The sequence below is a fragment of the Haliotis rubra genome, unplaced genomic scaffold, assembly GCF_003918875.1.
Source record: "Haliotis rubra isolate DU_JTF1 unplaced genomic scaffold, ASM391887v1 Scf261, whole genome shotgun sequence".
NCBI classification, from domain to species: Eukaryota; Metazoa; Mollusca; class Gastropoda; order Lepetellida; family Haliotidae; genus Haliotis; species Haliotis rubra.
The window spans coordinates 1,073,537-1,087,377 of record NW_025766681.1 but is presented as its reverse complement, the minus strand read 5'-3'; the positions used below and the strand labels follow the sequence as shown (position 1 = coordinate 1,087,377).

At 41.7% G+C, this 13,841-nt stretch overlaps 1 protein-coding gene across 2 annotated transcripts in view; it reads left to right on the top strand.

The window, feature by feature from the left end:
• The window catches only part of LOC124280183 (integrin alpha-PS1-like), a 76,523-nt gene that overhangs the window by 58,066 nt on the left and 4,616 nt on the right, over positions 1-13,841 (top strand). The window contains exons 18-24 of one of the 2 annotated variants that reach the window (XM_046716081.1): positions 269-388; positions 2,129-2,191; positions 5,097-5,135; positions 7,105-7,227; positions 8,772-8,891; positions 10,499-10,600; positions 12,995-13,120. In XM_046716081.1, the coding sequence (XP_046572037.1) occupies positions 269-388; positions 2,129-2,191; positions 5,097-5,135; positions 7,105-7,227; positions 8,772-8,891; positions 10,499-10,600; positions 12,995-13,120 (693 nt within the window). The remainder of the gene's footprint in view (positions 1-268; positions 389-2,128; positions 2,192-5,096; positions 5,136-7,104; positions 7,228-8,771; positions 8,892-10,498; positions 10,601-12,994; positions 13,121-13,841) is intronic. The other variant, XM_046716082.1, reaches the window with a different exon arrangement.

The window sequence follows — 13,841 nt, the reverse complement described above, 5'->3', positions numbered from 1 at the left end:
CAGGCACCAGGCTGAGGTTCTGGAGGTAGGATTAATGGATTAACTAAAGCAAGCCATGCCAGTCACTAATTAGTTCTCCATCTATTATTATACACAAACTATGTTGTGTACCCCACTGTTTAATAGCTCGTACCTGTGACAGCATTTTTCTTCACTTGAGAATTATGGGATGAAGAAACTATGTCATTCGTGGTCAATGACCTCTTGTTTTTGAAAGTGTAGAGTCCTTGTCATTTAGATGTTCAAAACTGGGTGTTTGTGTTTTCAGGTGACAAATTTTGGACCAGGCGTAGTGTCTCAATCAGAGTTAACCATCTACTGGCCTTACCAGACTGAGAATGGGGAACCCCAGGGCAAGCACCTGTTGTATCTGATGCAAGCACCACAGGTAGGTGTCTCTTCTGTGAATATAAGCACCTGCTGTGTCTGATACAAGGAAAACAGGTAGGTGTGTGTGTAAATACTTGGTAACAAGCACCTGCTGTATCTGATGCAAGCACCACAGGTATGTGTCTCCCCTGTAAATACTGGTAACAAGCACCTGCTGTGTCTGATACAAGCACAACAGGTAAGTGTCTCTCCTGTAAATAATTGGTAAAAAGCACCTGCTGTATCTGATACAAGCACCACAGGTATGTGTCTCTCCTGTAAATACAAGCACCTGCTTTATCTGGTGCAAGCATCACAGCTAGGTGTCTCCTGTAAATAAATGGTAATAAGCACCTGCTGTATCTGATACAAGCACCACAGGTAGGTGTCTCTCCTGTAAATAATTGGTAACAAGCACCTGCTATATATGATGCAAGCACCACAGGTAGGTGTCTCTCCTGTAAATAATTGGTAACAAGCACCTGCTGTATCTGATACAAGCACCACAGGTAGGTGTCTCTCCTGTTAATAATTGGTAACAAGCACCTGCTGTATCTGATGCAAGCACCACAGGTAGGTGTCTCTCCTGTAAATACTTGGTAACAAGCACCTGCTATATATGATGCAAGCACCACAGGTAGGTGTCTCTCTTGTAAATAATTGGTAATAAGCACCTGCTGTGTCTGATACAAGCACCACAGGTAGGTGTCTCTCCTGTTAATAATTGGTAACAAGCACCTGCTGTATCTGATGCAAGAACCACAGGTAGGTGTCTCTCCTGTAAATACTTGGTAACAAGCACCTGCTGTATCTGATGCAAGCACCACAGGTAGGTGTCTCTCCTGTAAATAATTGGTAATAAGCACCTGCTGTGTCTGATACAAGCACCACAGGTAGGTGTCTCTCCTGTAAATAATTGGTAATAAGCACCTGCTGTATCTGATACAAGCACCACAGGTAGGTGTCTCTCCTGTAAATACTTGGTAACAAGCACCTGCTGTATCTGATGCAAGCACCACAGGTAGGTGTCTCTCCTGTTAATAATTGGTAATAAGCACCTGCTGTGTCTGATACAAGCACCACAGGTAGGTGTCTCTCTTGTAAATACTTGGTAACAAGCACCTGCTGTATCTGATGCAAGCACCACAGGTAGGTGTCTCTCTTGTAAATACTTGGTAACAAGCACCTGCTGTATCTGATGCAAGCACCACAGGTAGGTGTCTCTCCTGTAAATAATTGGTAATAAGCACCTGCTGTATCTGATGCAAGAACCACAGCTTTGTGTCTCTCCTGTAAATAATTGGTAACAAGCACCTGCTGTATCTGATGCAAGCACCACAGGTAGGTGTCTCTCCTGTAAATAATTGGTAACAAGCACCTGCTGTATCTGATGCAAGCACCACAGGTAAGTGTCTCTCCTGTAAATACTTGGTAACAAGCACCTGCTGTATCTGATACAAACACCACAGGTAGGTGTCTCTCTTGTAAATACTTGGTAACAAGCACCTGCTGTATCTGATGCAAGCACCACAGGTAGGTGTCTCTCCTGTAAATACTTGGTAACAAGCACCTGCTGTATCTGATACAAGCACCACAGGTAAGTGTCTCTCCTGTAAATACTTGGTAACAAGCACCTGCTGTATCTGATGCAAGCACCACAGGTAAGTGTCATCAGTCAGTTTTTTTCTTGAAACATGGTTCTAGAAGGATGTCTAGAGTTGTTTGGTTTTGAGATGCTGATGTTCCTCTTCCCCTGCAGGTGATGAACGGTCCGGCAGAATGCATCATCACCCCCGAGATCATCAACCCACTGGAGATAAAGGTAACAGTAAATGGACTGGCCCCTGGCACACTGCATACGCCACCATTACCAGTCTCAAATCAAATTGCGGTTTCAGTGAGAAGGTGTTCAAATAAAACCAAGATACCATGTCAACTTATATCTTGATTTCAGTACAGATTATTGCACATCTCAGTCTTAGTATTGTTAAATTCTGACCTGGAATATTTGACACAAGATTGGTATTGATTGGTTACAAAGGAGTAAAGATGGTCATCACAAGGGCAGACAACTCTTTACTGTGACCTGGCCGATGTCGTAAGTATCCTCACACTGTGAGGCTGCTGTATTCCAGTGGCGGATCCAGAGGGGTGGGAGGGTGGTTTCAGGGGTTTGAACCACCCCCACCCCACCCCTTGAAAATGACTTAAGATCACATTGAAGATTTTTTTTTTTGCATTGGCGGGGTTCAAACCCCCTGAACCCTCTCCTCTAAAAATTCCTGGATCCGCCCATGTTTTCAATCTTAGAAGTAATCAGGTGGGAACTATTGGTCCATTCTCTCCCTGCACTCATTGGTGTAGGATGTAGATAATAACAGTTTATTTCACATACTCACCCATGCACAAGATTAAAACAAGACGTCAGTGCTCCACCAAAATGGTGGTGTATGTAGTCAGTGGTGTTCACATTGGGTAGCATGGCTGATTGTGTGTCTTGGTACCATAGTTGTAGGAACTGGAAGATTGCTGTGTTGGCATGAAGCAACATGCTTTCAACATGCACGTGTGGTGGACAGCTGGATTGTGTTGTCCTGACTGTAACAGGCTTCAGTGATACAGCTGGAATGTTGTAGGCATAAAACAACATGCTGTCACTAATTTAGCATCAAGGGCAGGAGAAAGGTTGTGTTGGTGAGTGAGTTTAGTTTTACGCCGCACTCGGCAATATCCCAGCTATATGGCGGCGGTCTGTAAATAATCGAATCTGGACCAGACAATCCAGTGATCAACAGCATGAGCATCGATCTGCGCAATTGGGAACCGATGACATGTGTCAACCAAGTCAGCGAAACTGACCACCCGATCCCGTTAGTCGCCTCTTACGACAAGCATAGTCGCCTTTTATGGCAAGCACATGGGTTGCTGAAGACCCATTCTACCCCGGATCTTCACGGGTCTTGTGTGGATGAGGCAATGGGATCATTCACTATTGTCATTCAGAGGTAGGATATGGGTTTACTGCCATGGTGATGAATCTTGAACATTATTTACTTGAAAGCACCTTACGTGCTGTATCATTTACCATCTGCAGACTGTGGATTCTTGTAGAATACTTGTTGGTGCGGTTCTCCTCCCGCACTGAAACTCTGTAACACTACACAGCGACGCTGTACCCAACTCGACCCATAAAGGTCCGGGTTAGAATATTGATGTTCCGTAACACATCTTACTATCTTATCATGACTGTGTGTGTTACTGTCGTAAGAGGCGACTAACGGGATCGGGTGGTCAGGCTTGCATTTGCACAGATCCATGCTCCTGTTGTTGATCACTGGATTGTCTGGTCCAGACTCGATTAGTTACAGACCGCTGCCATATAGCTGGAATATTTCTGAGTGCGGCATAAAACTCAACTCACTCACTCACCCTACACCCAACTCACTCACTCTCACTCCCACATGAAGGTCACAGGCTGTGATAGTCAACTACTGTTCAAAGCGGCTTAACCAACTTACTCCCTTCATCATCAGCTCAATGGCCTTATACCAGTCTGTTCCTGCCTTCAGACTACAGACATACATATATACATGTATATTTTTTATGGTTTTCAGACTATGAGTAAACGTGATTCACCATATATTTTTGTTTTTGTCATGTGTGGTGTAGATAGTAACGTCACTTGCATTGCATTCTGTGTTGGGCCATACCGATGTTATTACTTCACGTGTATTGAACTCATTACCAATATATTAAGAAGGAGGGTTGCTTTAATTGAAATTATGGTTTGTTGGGAAGATGATAAATATCAGCAGGAAATTAATAAGGAAAAATCAAGGATATCTGTTCTTGTCTGTTTTTCTGTATTTTTTTAATATTACAAACTAAAAAGATTTAAAATAAACCAAATTTTCATCCATATTCTTTTTAAGTTGGTTTAATTCAGTCAATCAGTAAATATGAAGAAACATTGGTTTGGCCAAACATGCTCTGAATAGAACTAGTTTACAGGCAAGCTGTAGCTTTGAGCCATGATTGGAATGTTTTAGTGCCTCTGACAGCCTTACAGACAAGGCTGCGCTGGAAGGATGGCTGTCTATAAGAGGAGAGCTTTATACCCATGTTTGAATAGATATAACATACAGTTTATAACCTTGATCACTCTCACAAGCGTATATTGTGTGGACATTAGTCACAGGCTTTGTGTATTTTTGCCCTCTTCTGGAAACTCATTTTCTGTCTGTGTCGTTTAGCTCCAAAACTCCTTTAAAAATCTTTATTTCTTAAAAAGAGTCTTAAAATCTAAATGGTCATATTATCAATTCTGAATGAGATCAGTTTTGGCACACTTTGGATTAAGTGTTACATTTACTGACTACTCCAAACATTAAAGAAATGTTCAGGTGGCACATGTAGACCTATAAAAAATGTCAAATTCTCTATGCAGAATTATGCCCCTTAGTATACCAGGATCAGCTGATTTGTGGGTTCAAATCCTGGATTTGTCCTGATTTGATCCTCGGCGTAGTTGTGTCCTCAGTACACAGTTCAGAGTCTTGAGAAAGAAAATGGTAGGATCAAGGTTGCAAGCTGTCTTTAACATGATACCTGAATGATTTGTTTGAGAAAACTGCATGCACAGCTGTCGTAGACAGTCTCTTGCTTGTAGCCAGGGTAGACTGCAACGTTTGCTATGTGTGAAATGTGATTTTGGATGTTCTTTCCAGGTTAATCCCGACTTTAACATCCGCCAACCCTCACGGAATGTAAGTGCTTCACTAACTTATGATTTCATGCCATTTATGTCAATCTTTATTTTTTTAATTTGATTGATTATTGTTTTGTCGGCTGAGCATAGATTGATGTAATATTGTTTACGTGAACTGACCTTGGGCAAGTACCTGATTATTTTGTTTATGTAGCAATTATTCCATGTCTCAGTATGGATGTAATCATTATATGGTTGATGTTGTCTGTAGAGTTTAGACATGTAGTTTCTTTATTGGTGGAATCCTGAACATGTTCTGTTATTTGTGGATATCCTTGTTAGTTTATGTTGTTAGTGCAGTTACTTCTTTCTGTCCTTATTGGTTGATACCCTGTCTATGTTATCCTTTATCAGTGGTTAACCTGTCCTTAATATCCTTTATTATATGATCACCCTGCCTTTGTTATCCTTTCTTGTGAGGTCAGCCTGTCCTTAATATCCTTTATTATATGATCACCCTGCCTTTGTTATCCTTTATTGTGAGATTAACCTATCCTTTATTGTAGGATTGCCCTGCCTTTGTTATCCTTTATTGTGAGGTCAGCATGTCCTTTATTATAGGATCACCCTGCCTTTGTTATCCTTTATTGTGAGGTCAGCCTGTCCTTTATTATAAGATTGCCCTGCCTCTGTTATCCTTTATTGTGAGGTCAGCCTGTACTTGATATCCTTTATTATAGGATCACCCTATCCTTGTTATCTTTTATTAAGAGTTCAGCCTAAAATTGATATCCTTTTATTATAAGATCGACCTGCCTTTGTTATCCTTTATTGTGATGTCAGCCTGTCCTTTACCATAGGATCACCCTGCCCTTGTTATCCTTTATTGTGAGGTCACCCTATCCTTGCTAGCTTTTATTAAGAGTTCAGCCTAAAATTGATATCCTTTTATTATAAGATCGCCCTGCCTTTGTTATCCTTTATTGTGAGGTCAGCCTGTACATGATATCCTTATTGCTGGGTTCCCTGTTATTGTTATCTTTTGTTATATGGTTACCATGTCCTTGATACCCTTTTTCATTGGGCTGCCCTGTCCTTGTTTTCCTTAATTGATTGGTTATCCCACCCTTTTATCCTTTATCAGTGGTTTACCCTGTCCTTGATATCATTTTATATAATGTAACCTTGCCCGTATTGTATTGTAAGTTGCCTTGACAATGTTATCCTCTATTGGTGGGCATTTCTGGTGTCCCCGACCGTGATATTGCTGGAATATTGCTAAAAGCCGTAAAACCAAACTCACTCACTCACTCACTCTATTGGTGGGTTACCCCTTCCTTGATATCTTGTATTGTTTGGTGCGATGTTAATGTCATCCCATGACAGATGTAAGATAGTAATATGGAAGATCTGGATAATACCTAACTTGTTTGAGTGATACATGTGAAGGATTAGATAATATGGCATCAATGCTGTGAAATGTTTAACATGCACGGTGTATAGAAGTAGTACATTAACCAAAGGAATCACAGCTAACCTTCCCAGCATGCTAGATGAGAGTCACAGTAACAAACTGTAACATGTTGTTGTACATAGTTATTCTTCAACCGACCGCCTCCGTGGTGTAGTGGTTAGAGCGTCCGCCCAGAGAGCGGAAGGTCGCAGGTTCGATCCCCGACCGCGTCATACCCAAAAGACGTTAAAATATGGTACTTGTTGGTCCCTGCCTGGCGCTCGGCATTAATGGGTACAACAAGGACTGGTCGGCTCGGAGTCAGTATAATGTGTCTGAGTGGGGTATTCATGCTTCACTGCGGCATGGTATCTCAGTGGGCTAGCACTATAAAACCAGCTTCAGTCTGGGCTAGTACAAGCAGCCGCACATACACATTCACACGCATGCACGTCGTCATATGAGTGAAATATTCTCAAGCACGAAGTTAAACCCAATTTCACCTCACCTCACCTATTCTTCAACAAGTTTGTTTTGCACACAGATGTGTATGTTACGTATGACATGTTTCTAGTTACGGAAAGCGGCCATCCCCGCCCCTGCTCCTAGCCCTGACGCTGCACCCAGTCGGAGACGTCGGGCGTCAACAGGGGCAGTTCGGACAAAGAGGAATGACAATCGTCGAGATGTCGTACTGGTAGGTGGCGAAGTACTTTATCATAGAGTTACTTCAGCCATACAGTTTGGTTGTTATAACTAAGAATAAACTAATGATAATCGTAGATTTAGGATAATTGTAACTAATGTATTCTGACATAGAATTATGACGATCAGAGACTTATCATAGTCACAGCTACAATACAATCGATGACAGCATTGCAGAATTAACTTCAATACTCTGATATAAATGTACCATAGTCGTAGACTTTACGATGTCCTTATTACTATACTCTGATATAGATGTACCACAGTCGTAGACTTACGATGTCTTAATTACTATACTCTGATATAGATGTACCACAGTCGTAAACTGTCGATGTCTTAATTACTATACTCTGATATAGATGTACCACAGTCGTAGACTGTCGATGTCTTAATAACTATACTCTGATATAGAAGTACCACAGTCGTGAGAGTCTGATATAGATGTACCACAGTCGTGAGTACGATGTCTTAATTACTATACTCTGATATAGATGTACCACAGTCGTAGACTTACGATGTCTTACTTACTATACTCTGATATAGATGTACCACAGTCGTTGACTGTCGATGTCTTACTTACTATACTCTGATATAGATGTACCACAGTCGTAGACTTATGTCTTAATTACCATACTCTGATATAGATGTACCACAGTTAGACTTACTATACTTACTATCTGATATAGATGTACCACAGTCGTAGACTACTATGCTCTGATGTCTTAGACTTACGATGTCTATACTATACCTGATATAGATGTACCACTTAAGAGTCTGATATAGATGACAGTCAGAGACTTACGATGTCTGATAATTAGTCCTAGATACTCTGATATAGATGTACCACAGTCCTAGACTTACGATGACTTACTCGATGTCTTAATTACTATACTCTGATATAGAGATGTACCACTCTGATAGAGTTGACCACAGTCGTAGACTTACGATGTCTTAATTACTATACTCTGATATAGATGTACCACAGTCATAGACTTACGATGTCTTAATTACTATACTCTGATATAGATGTACCACAGTCGTAGACTTACGATGTCTTAATTACTATACTCTGATATAGATGTACCACAGTCGTAGACTTACGATGTCTTAATTACTATACTCTGATATAGATGTACCACCACATGTCTTAATTACTAGACTTACGATGTCTTGAATTACTATACTCTGATATAGATGTACCACAGTCATAGACTTACGATGTCTTAATTACTATACTCTGATATAGATGTACCACAGTCGTAGACTTATGATTGTCAAAACAACAATATTGTTATGGTGACTTACTACAGTTCTTTCTCTAAGATGGATTGTCAAATCTCTAAGATGGACTGAGGTCATATCTACATCTTCTCCATCGTAAGAAGAAGATGCAACTTTCAGTGTGATAGCAATTTAAGACCTATAGAGCTTCCCTGGGAGAAGAGATTACAAAGAGACATTTTGGTTTGATGATTGTAATATTGTGTAAGAACAACTCACTGAAAAAATGTAATGTATTTGTATCTGTTCTGCCAGGACTGTCGGCGTAAAACAGCAAAATGCCATGAGATCAAGTGTACCATCGGAGAGATGTCAAAGAATGCCTATGTGCAGATCAAGATCCGAGCCCGTCTCTGGGAGAGCACGCTGCTCCAGGTGAGGTGGAATATATGGTATATACCTGGGGAGAAGGGAAATGGGGAGACTGTGAGAGAGACAGATTGGGAGGAGGGAGAGAGAGTGGGGAGGGATGAGTGGGAAAGAGAGAGAGAAAGACAGTTAGAGAGATAAGACTGATCAGTAATTGCCTGTGAACAACTTTGAATGAAATTTATGAACCTCCAGTGACATCACTCTGTTGTCTCGCCAGGTTCTCCTTTTACTGAGTAAATCTCTACAGGCAGTTTCGTGAGCATACTCCAAGAAATCCCGGGTATTTTCTATTGCCTGAGTCCTGGGGATTTTCTGAGGAATTGCCTAGGGATTTTCTGAGGAATAGCACTTGACTTTGAGTTATTTTACTTGTACAAGTTTTGAACACGATTGTAAACTATCACATTATTGAAAACTTCCAATGTATCATGCCGATGCCTGGTTTCGAACATGCAATCCTTCGCTTACTAGCTTGGCGGTTTTATCCACTAGGTTACTGAAGGATTACTGTGAAGAATATGATTGTTTGTCAGTATGAACCATGTGTTCCTCACAAGATGGGCAGCGCATGTGCAGGACATGAGTAGCACGTGCAGAGCACTCGCATTGTGGGCACAAGGCAAGGTATCATCTGCCAGTCGCATCCCAGTTGATTTCAAAAGTAAATACCAAATATTGAAAGTATATCTAAAGTATATCTTTGGTCAGTTCATAAGTTGGATCAAAACCTCCTCCTCGGTTTTGATCCTTCCCATCAGCACCCAAACGTGACATTATATGTGATATGACTGTATTCCCTGTGTAACATATGATATTATGTGTGATATGACTGTGTACTCCCTCTATGACATGTGACATTGTGTGTGATATGACTGTGTATTCCCTGTATGACATGTGACATTGTATGTGATATGACTGTGTATGACATGTGACATTGTATGTGATATGACTGTGTACTCCCTCTATGACATGTGACATTGTGTGTGATATGACTGTGTATTCCCTGTATGACATGTGACATTGTATGTGATATGACTGTGTATTCCCTCCATGACATGTGACATTGTATGTGATATGACTGTGTATTCCCTCCATGTCATGTGACATTATATGTGATATGACTGTGTATTCCCTGTATGACATGTGACATTGTGTGTGATATGACTGTGTATTCTGTATATGTGTGACATGTGACATGACTGTATTCCCTGTATGACATGTGACATTGTATGTGATATGACTGTGTATTCCCTCCATGACATGGCAATGTATGTGATATGACTGTATGACATTGTATGTGATATGACTGTGTATTCCCTCCATGACATGTGACATTGTATGTGATATGACTGTATTCCCTCCATGACATGTGAAATTGTATGTGATATGACTGTGTATTCCCTGTATGACATGTGACAGTGTATGTGATATGACTGTATTCCCTGTATGACATGTGACATTGTATGTGATATGACTGTGTATTCCCTGTATGACATGTGACATTGTATGTGATATGACTGTGTATTCCCTCCATGACATATGGCAATGTATGTGATATGACTGTATGACATTGTATGTGATATGACTGTATGACATTGTATGTGATACAGGACTATATGAACGTTGGAGAGGTGAAGATCCGGTCTAAGGCTGAACTGTACATAGATCCCGCACTCAACATCGAGTCCAAGGAAACCACCAACGAGAATTATGTAAGTACAAATAGGTTGTTGTCATAAAGTAAGTCAGACATCAGTTGGTATAGCTGGTATCATACATATGCTAAAGAATTTCTTTAATCAATGGCAATCAGAGATTAATACCAATTATTTGTCCATTGTCTACCTCAAAACTATCCCCTTCATAACCATGGTTTCTATTTTCATAGACTACCACTATAGCTATCCTGTACTGTGTCTGTAGGCTACCACTATTTGTCTGTCTGTAGGCTACCACTATAGCTATCCTGTATATGTGTCATGTATTGTGTTGGCTATGCTTCCCTATAGCTATATAGCTATCCTGTATTGTGTCTGTAGGCTACCACTATGCTACCCTGTATTGTGTTGACAGGCTACCACTATAGCTATCCCATATTGTGTCTGTAGGCTACCACCTATAGCTATCCCATGTATTGTGTTGACAGGCTGATTTTGCGCCTTGTAGGCTACCACTATGCTGACAGGACTACCACTATAGCTATAGCTGTCTGTAGGCTATTGTGTATCCTGTATTGTAGGCTACCACTATAGCTATCCTGTATTGTGTCTGTAGGCTGTAGGCTACCACTATAGCTATCCTGTATTGTGTCTGTAGGCTACCACTATAGCTATCCCTGTATTGTGTCTGTGTAGGCTACCACTATAGCTGACAGGCTACCACTATAGCTATCCCTGTATTGTGTCTGTAGGCTACCACTATAGCTATCCTGTATTGTGTGTCTGTAGGCTACCACTATAGCTATCCCTGTATTTGTGTCTGTAGGCTACCACTATAGCTACCTGTATTGTGTCTGTAGGCTACCACTATATTGTGTTGACCAGGCTACCACTATAGGCTATCCTGTATTGTGTCTGTAGGCTACCACTATAGCTACCCTGTATTGTGTCTGTAGGCTACCACTATAGCTACCCTGTATTGTGTCTGTAGGCTACCACTCTGTAGGCTACCACTATAGCTATCCTGTATTGTGTCTGACAGGCTACCACTATAGCTATCCTGTATTGTGTCTGTAGGCTACCACTATAGCTATCCTGTATTGTGTCTGTAGGCTACCACTATAGCTATCCTGTATTGTGTCTGTAGGCTACCACTATAGCTACCCTGTATTGTGTCTGTAGGCTACCACTATAGCTATCCTGTATTGTGTCTGTAGGCTACCACTATAGCTACCCTGTATTGTGTCTGTAGGCTACCACTATAGCTATCCTGTATTGTGTCTGTAGGCTACCACTATAGCTATCCCTGTGTCTGTAGGTCTGTAGGCTACCACTATAGCTATCCTGTATTGTGTCTGTAGGTCTGTAGGTGTCTGTAGGCTACCACTATGTGTCTGTAGGCTACCACTATAGCTATCCTGTATTGTGTCTGTAGGCTACCACTATAGCTATCCTGTATTGTGTCTGTAGGCTACCACTATAGCTACCCTGTATTGTGTCTGTAGGCTACCACTATAGCTATCCTGTATTGTGTCTGCTATCCTGTATGTGTGTCTGTAGGCTACCACTATAGCTATCCTGTATTGTGTCTGTAGGCTACCACTATAGCTATCCTGTATTGTGTCTGTAGGCTACCACTATAGCTATCCTGTATTGGCTACCACTATAGCTATCCTGTGACAGGTCTGTAGGCTACCACTATAGCTACCAGGCTGTGTCCACTACCACTATAGCTATCCTGTATTGTGTCTGTAGGCTACCACTATAGCTATCCTGTATTGTGTCTGTAGGCTACCACTATAGCTATATTGTGTCCTAGCTATCCTGTGTATTGTGTCTGTAGGGCTACCACTATATTGTGTCTGTTGGCTACCACTGTAGCTAACCTGTATTGTGTCTGTAGGCTGTATTGTGTTGACAGGCTACCACTATAGCTATCCTGTATTGTGTCTGTAGGCTACCACTATAGCTACCCCCTGTATTAGCTATGTCTGTAGGCTACCACTATAGCTACCCCTGACTATAGCTACCCCTGTGTATTGTGTCTGTAGGCTACCTACCACATTCTGTCTGTAGGCTGTCACTATCCTGTATTGTGTCTGTAGGCTACCACTATAGCTATCCTGTATATAGGCTACCACTATAGCTACCCTGGATTGTGTTGACAGGCTACCACTATAGCTATCCTGTATTGTGTTGACAGGCTACCACTATAGCTATCCTGTATTGTGTCTGTAGGCTACCACTATAGCTACCCTGTATTGTGTCTGCAGGCTACCACTATAGCTATCCTGTATTGTGTCTGTAGGCTACCACTATAGCTATCCTGTATTGTGTCTGTAGGCTACCACTATAGCTATCCTGTATTGTGTCTGTAGGCTACCACTATAGCTATCCTGTATTGTGTCTGTAGGCTACCACTATAGCTATCCTGAATTGTGTCTGTAGGCTACCACTATAGCTATCCCGGATGTGAAGGAACAGAAGACAGTTGGCCTGGAGTGGTGGATCATCGTTGTGGCAGTGTTGGCAGGAATCATCCTGTTGGCCGGACTCATTCTGCTGCTCTGGAAGGTAATAATCATCATCATAGTTATAATTGGAATAACCTATTGCTTAATGTTCTATATCTCCTTTCTGCCAGCAACACCTGCAGCCATCCTTTCATACTGCGGTTCCTCAGCCCCTTTCTCTCCCTACCTCCCTCAATCCATTCATCCATCCTTCCTTCTAAGAAAGCAAGATATTTTATGGATGACAACATCTTTATGATATATGATGCGAAGTTTTGGTATAGATTCTTATACTGTTGTCCAGCAAGAGTGATGAGGCGGTGGACTAGCCTTGTGGTTATAGCGTCCGCTCATCACGACGAAGATCCTGGTTCGATTCCCCTCATGGGTACAATGTGTGAGTCCATTTCAGTGTTCCCCACCATAATAGTGCTGTAATATTGCTAAAAACAGTGTAAAACCTTACTCAAAAACACGCTCTTCCCTTTGCTCCCTCCCTCCCTCCATCCTTCCACCCTACACTGATCCATCCATCCTTACTTCTCTCCTTTTCGACCCGTGAAGGTCCGGGTTAGAATGAACCTTCAGTAACCCATGTTTGTCGTAAGAGGCGACTAACAGGATCGGGTGGTCAGGCTCGCTGACTTGGTCGACACATGTCATTGGTTCCCAATTGCGCAGATCGACGCTCATGCTGTTGATCACTGGATTATCTGGTCCAGACTCGATTATTTACAGACCGCCGCCATATAGCTGGAATATTGCTGAGTGCAGCGCAAAAC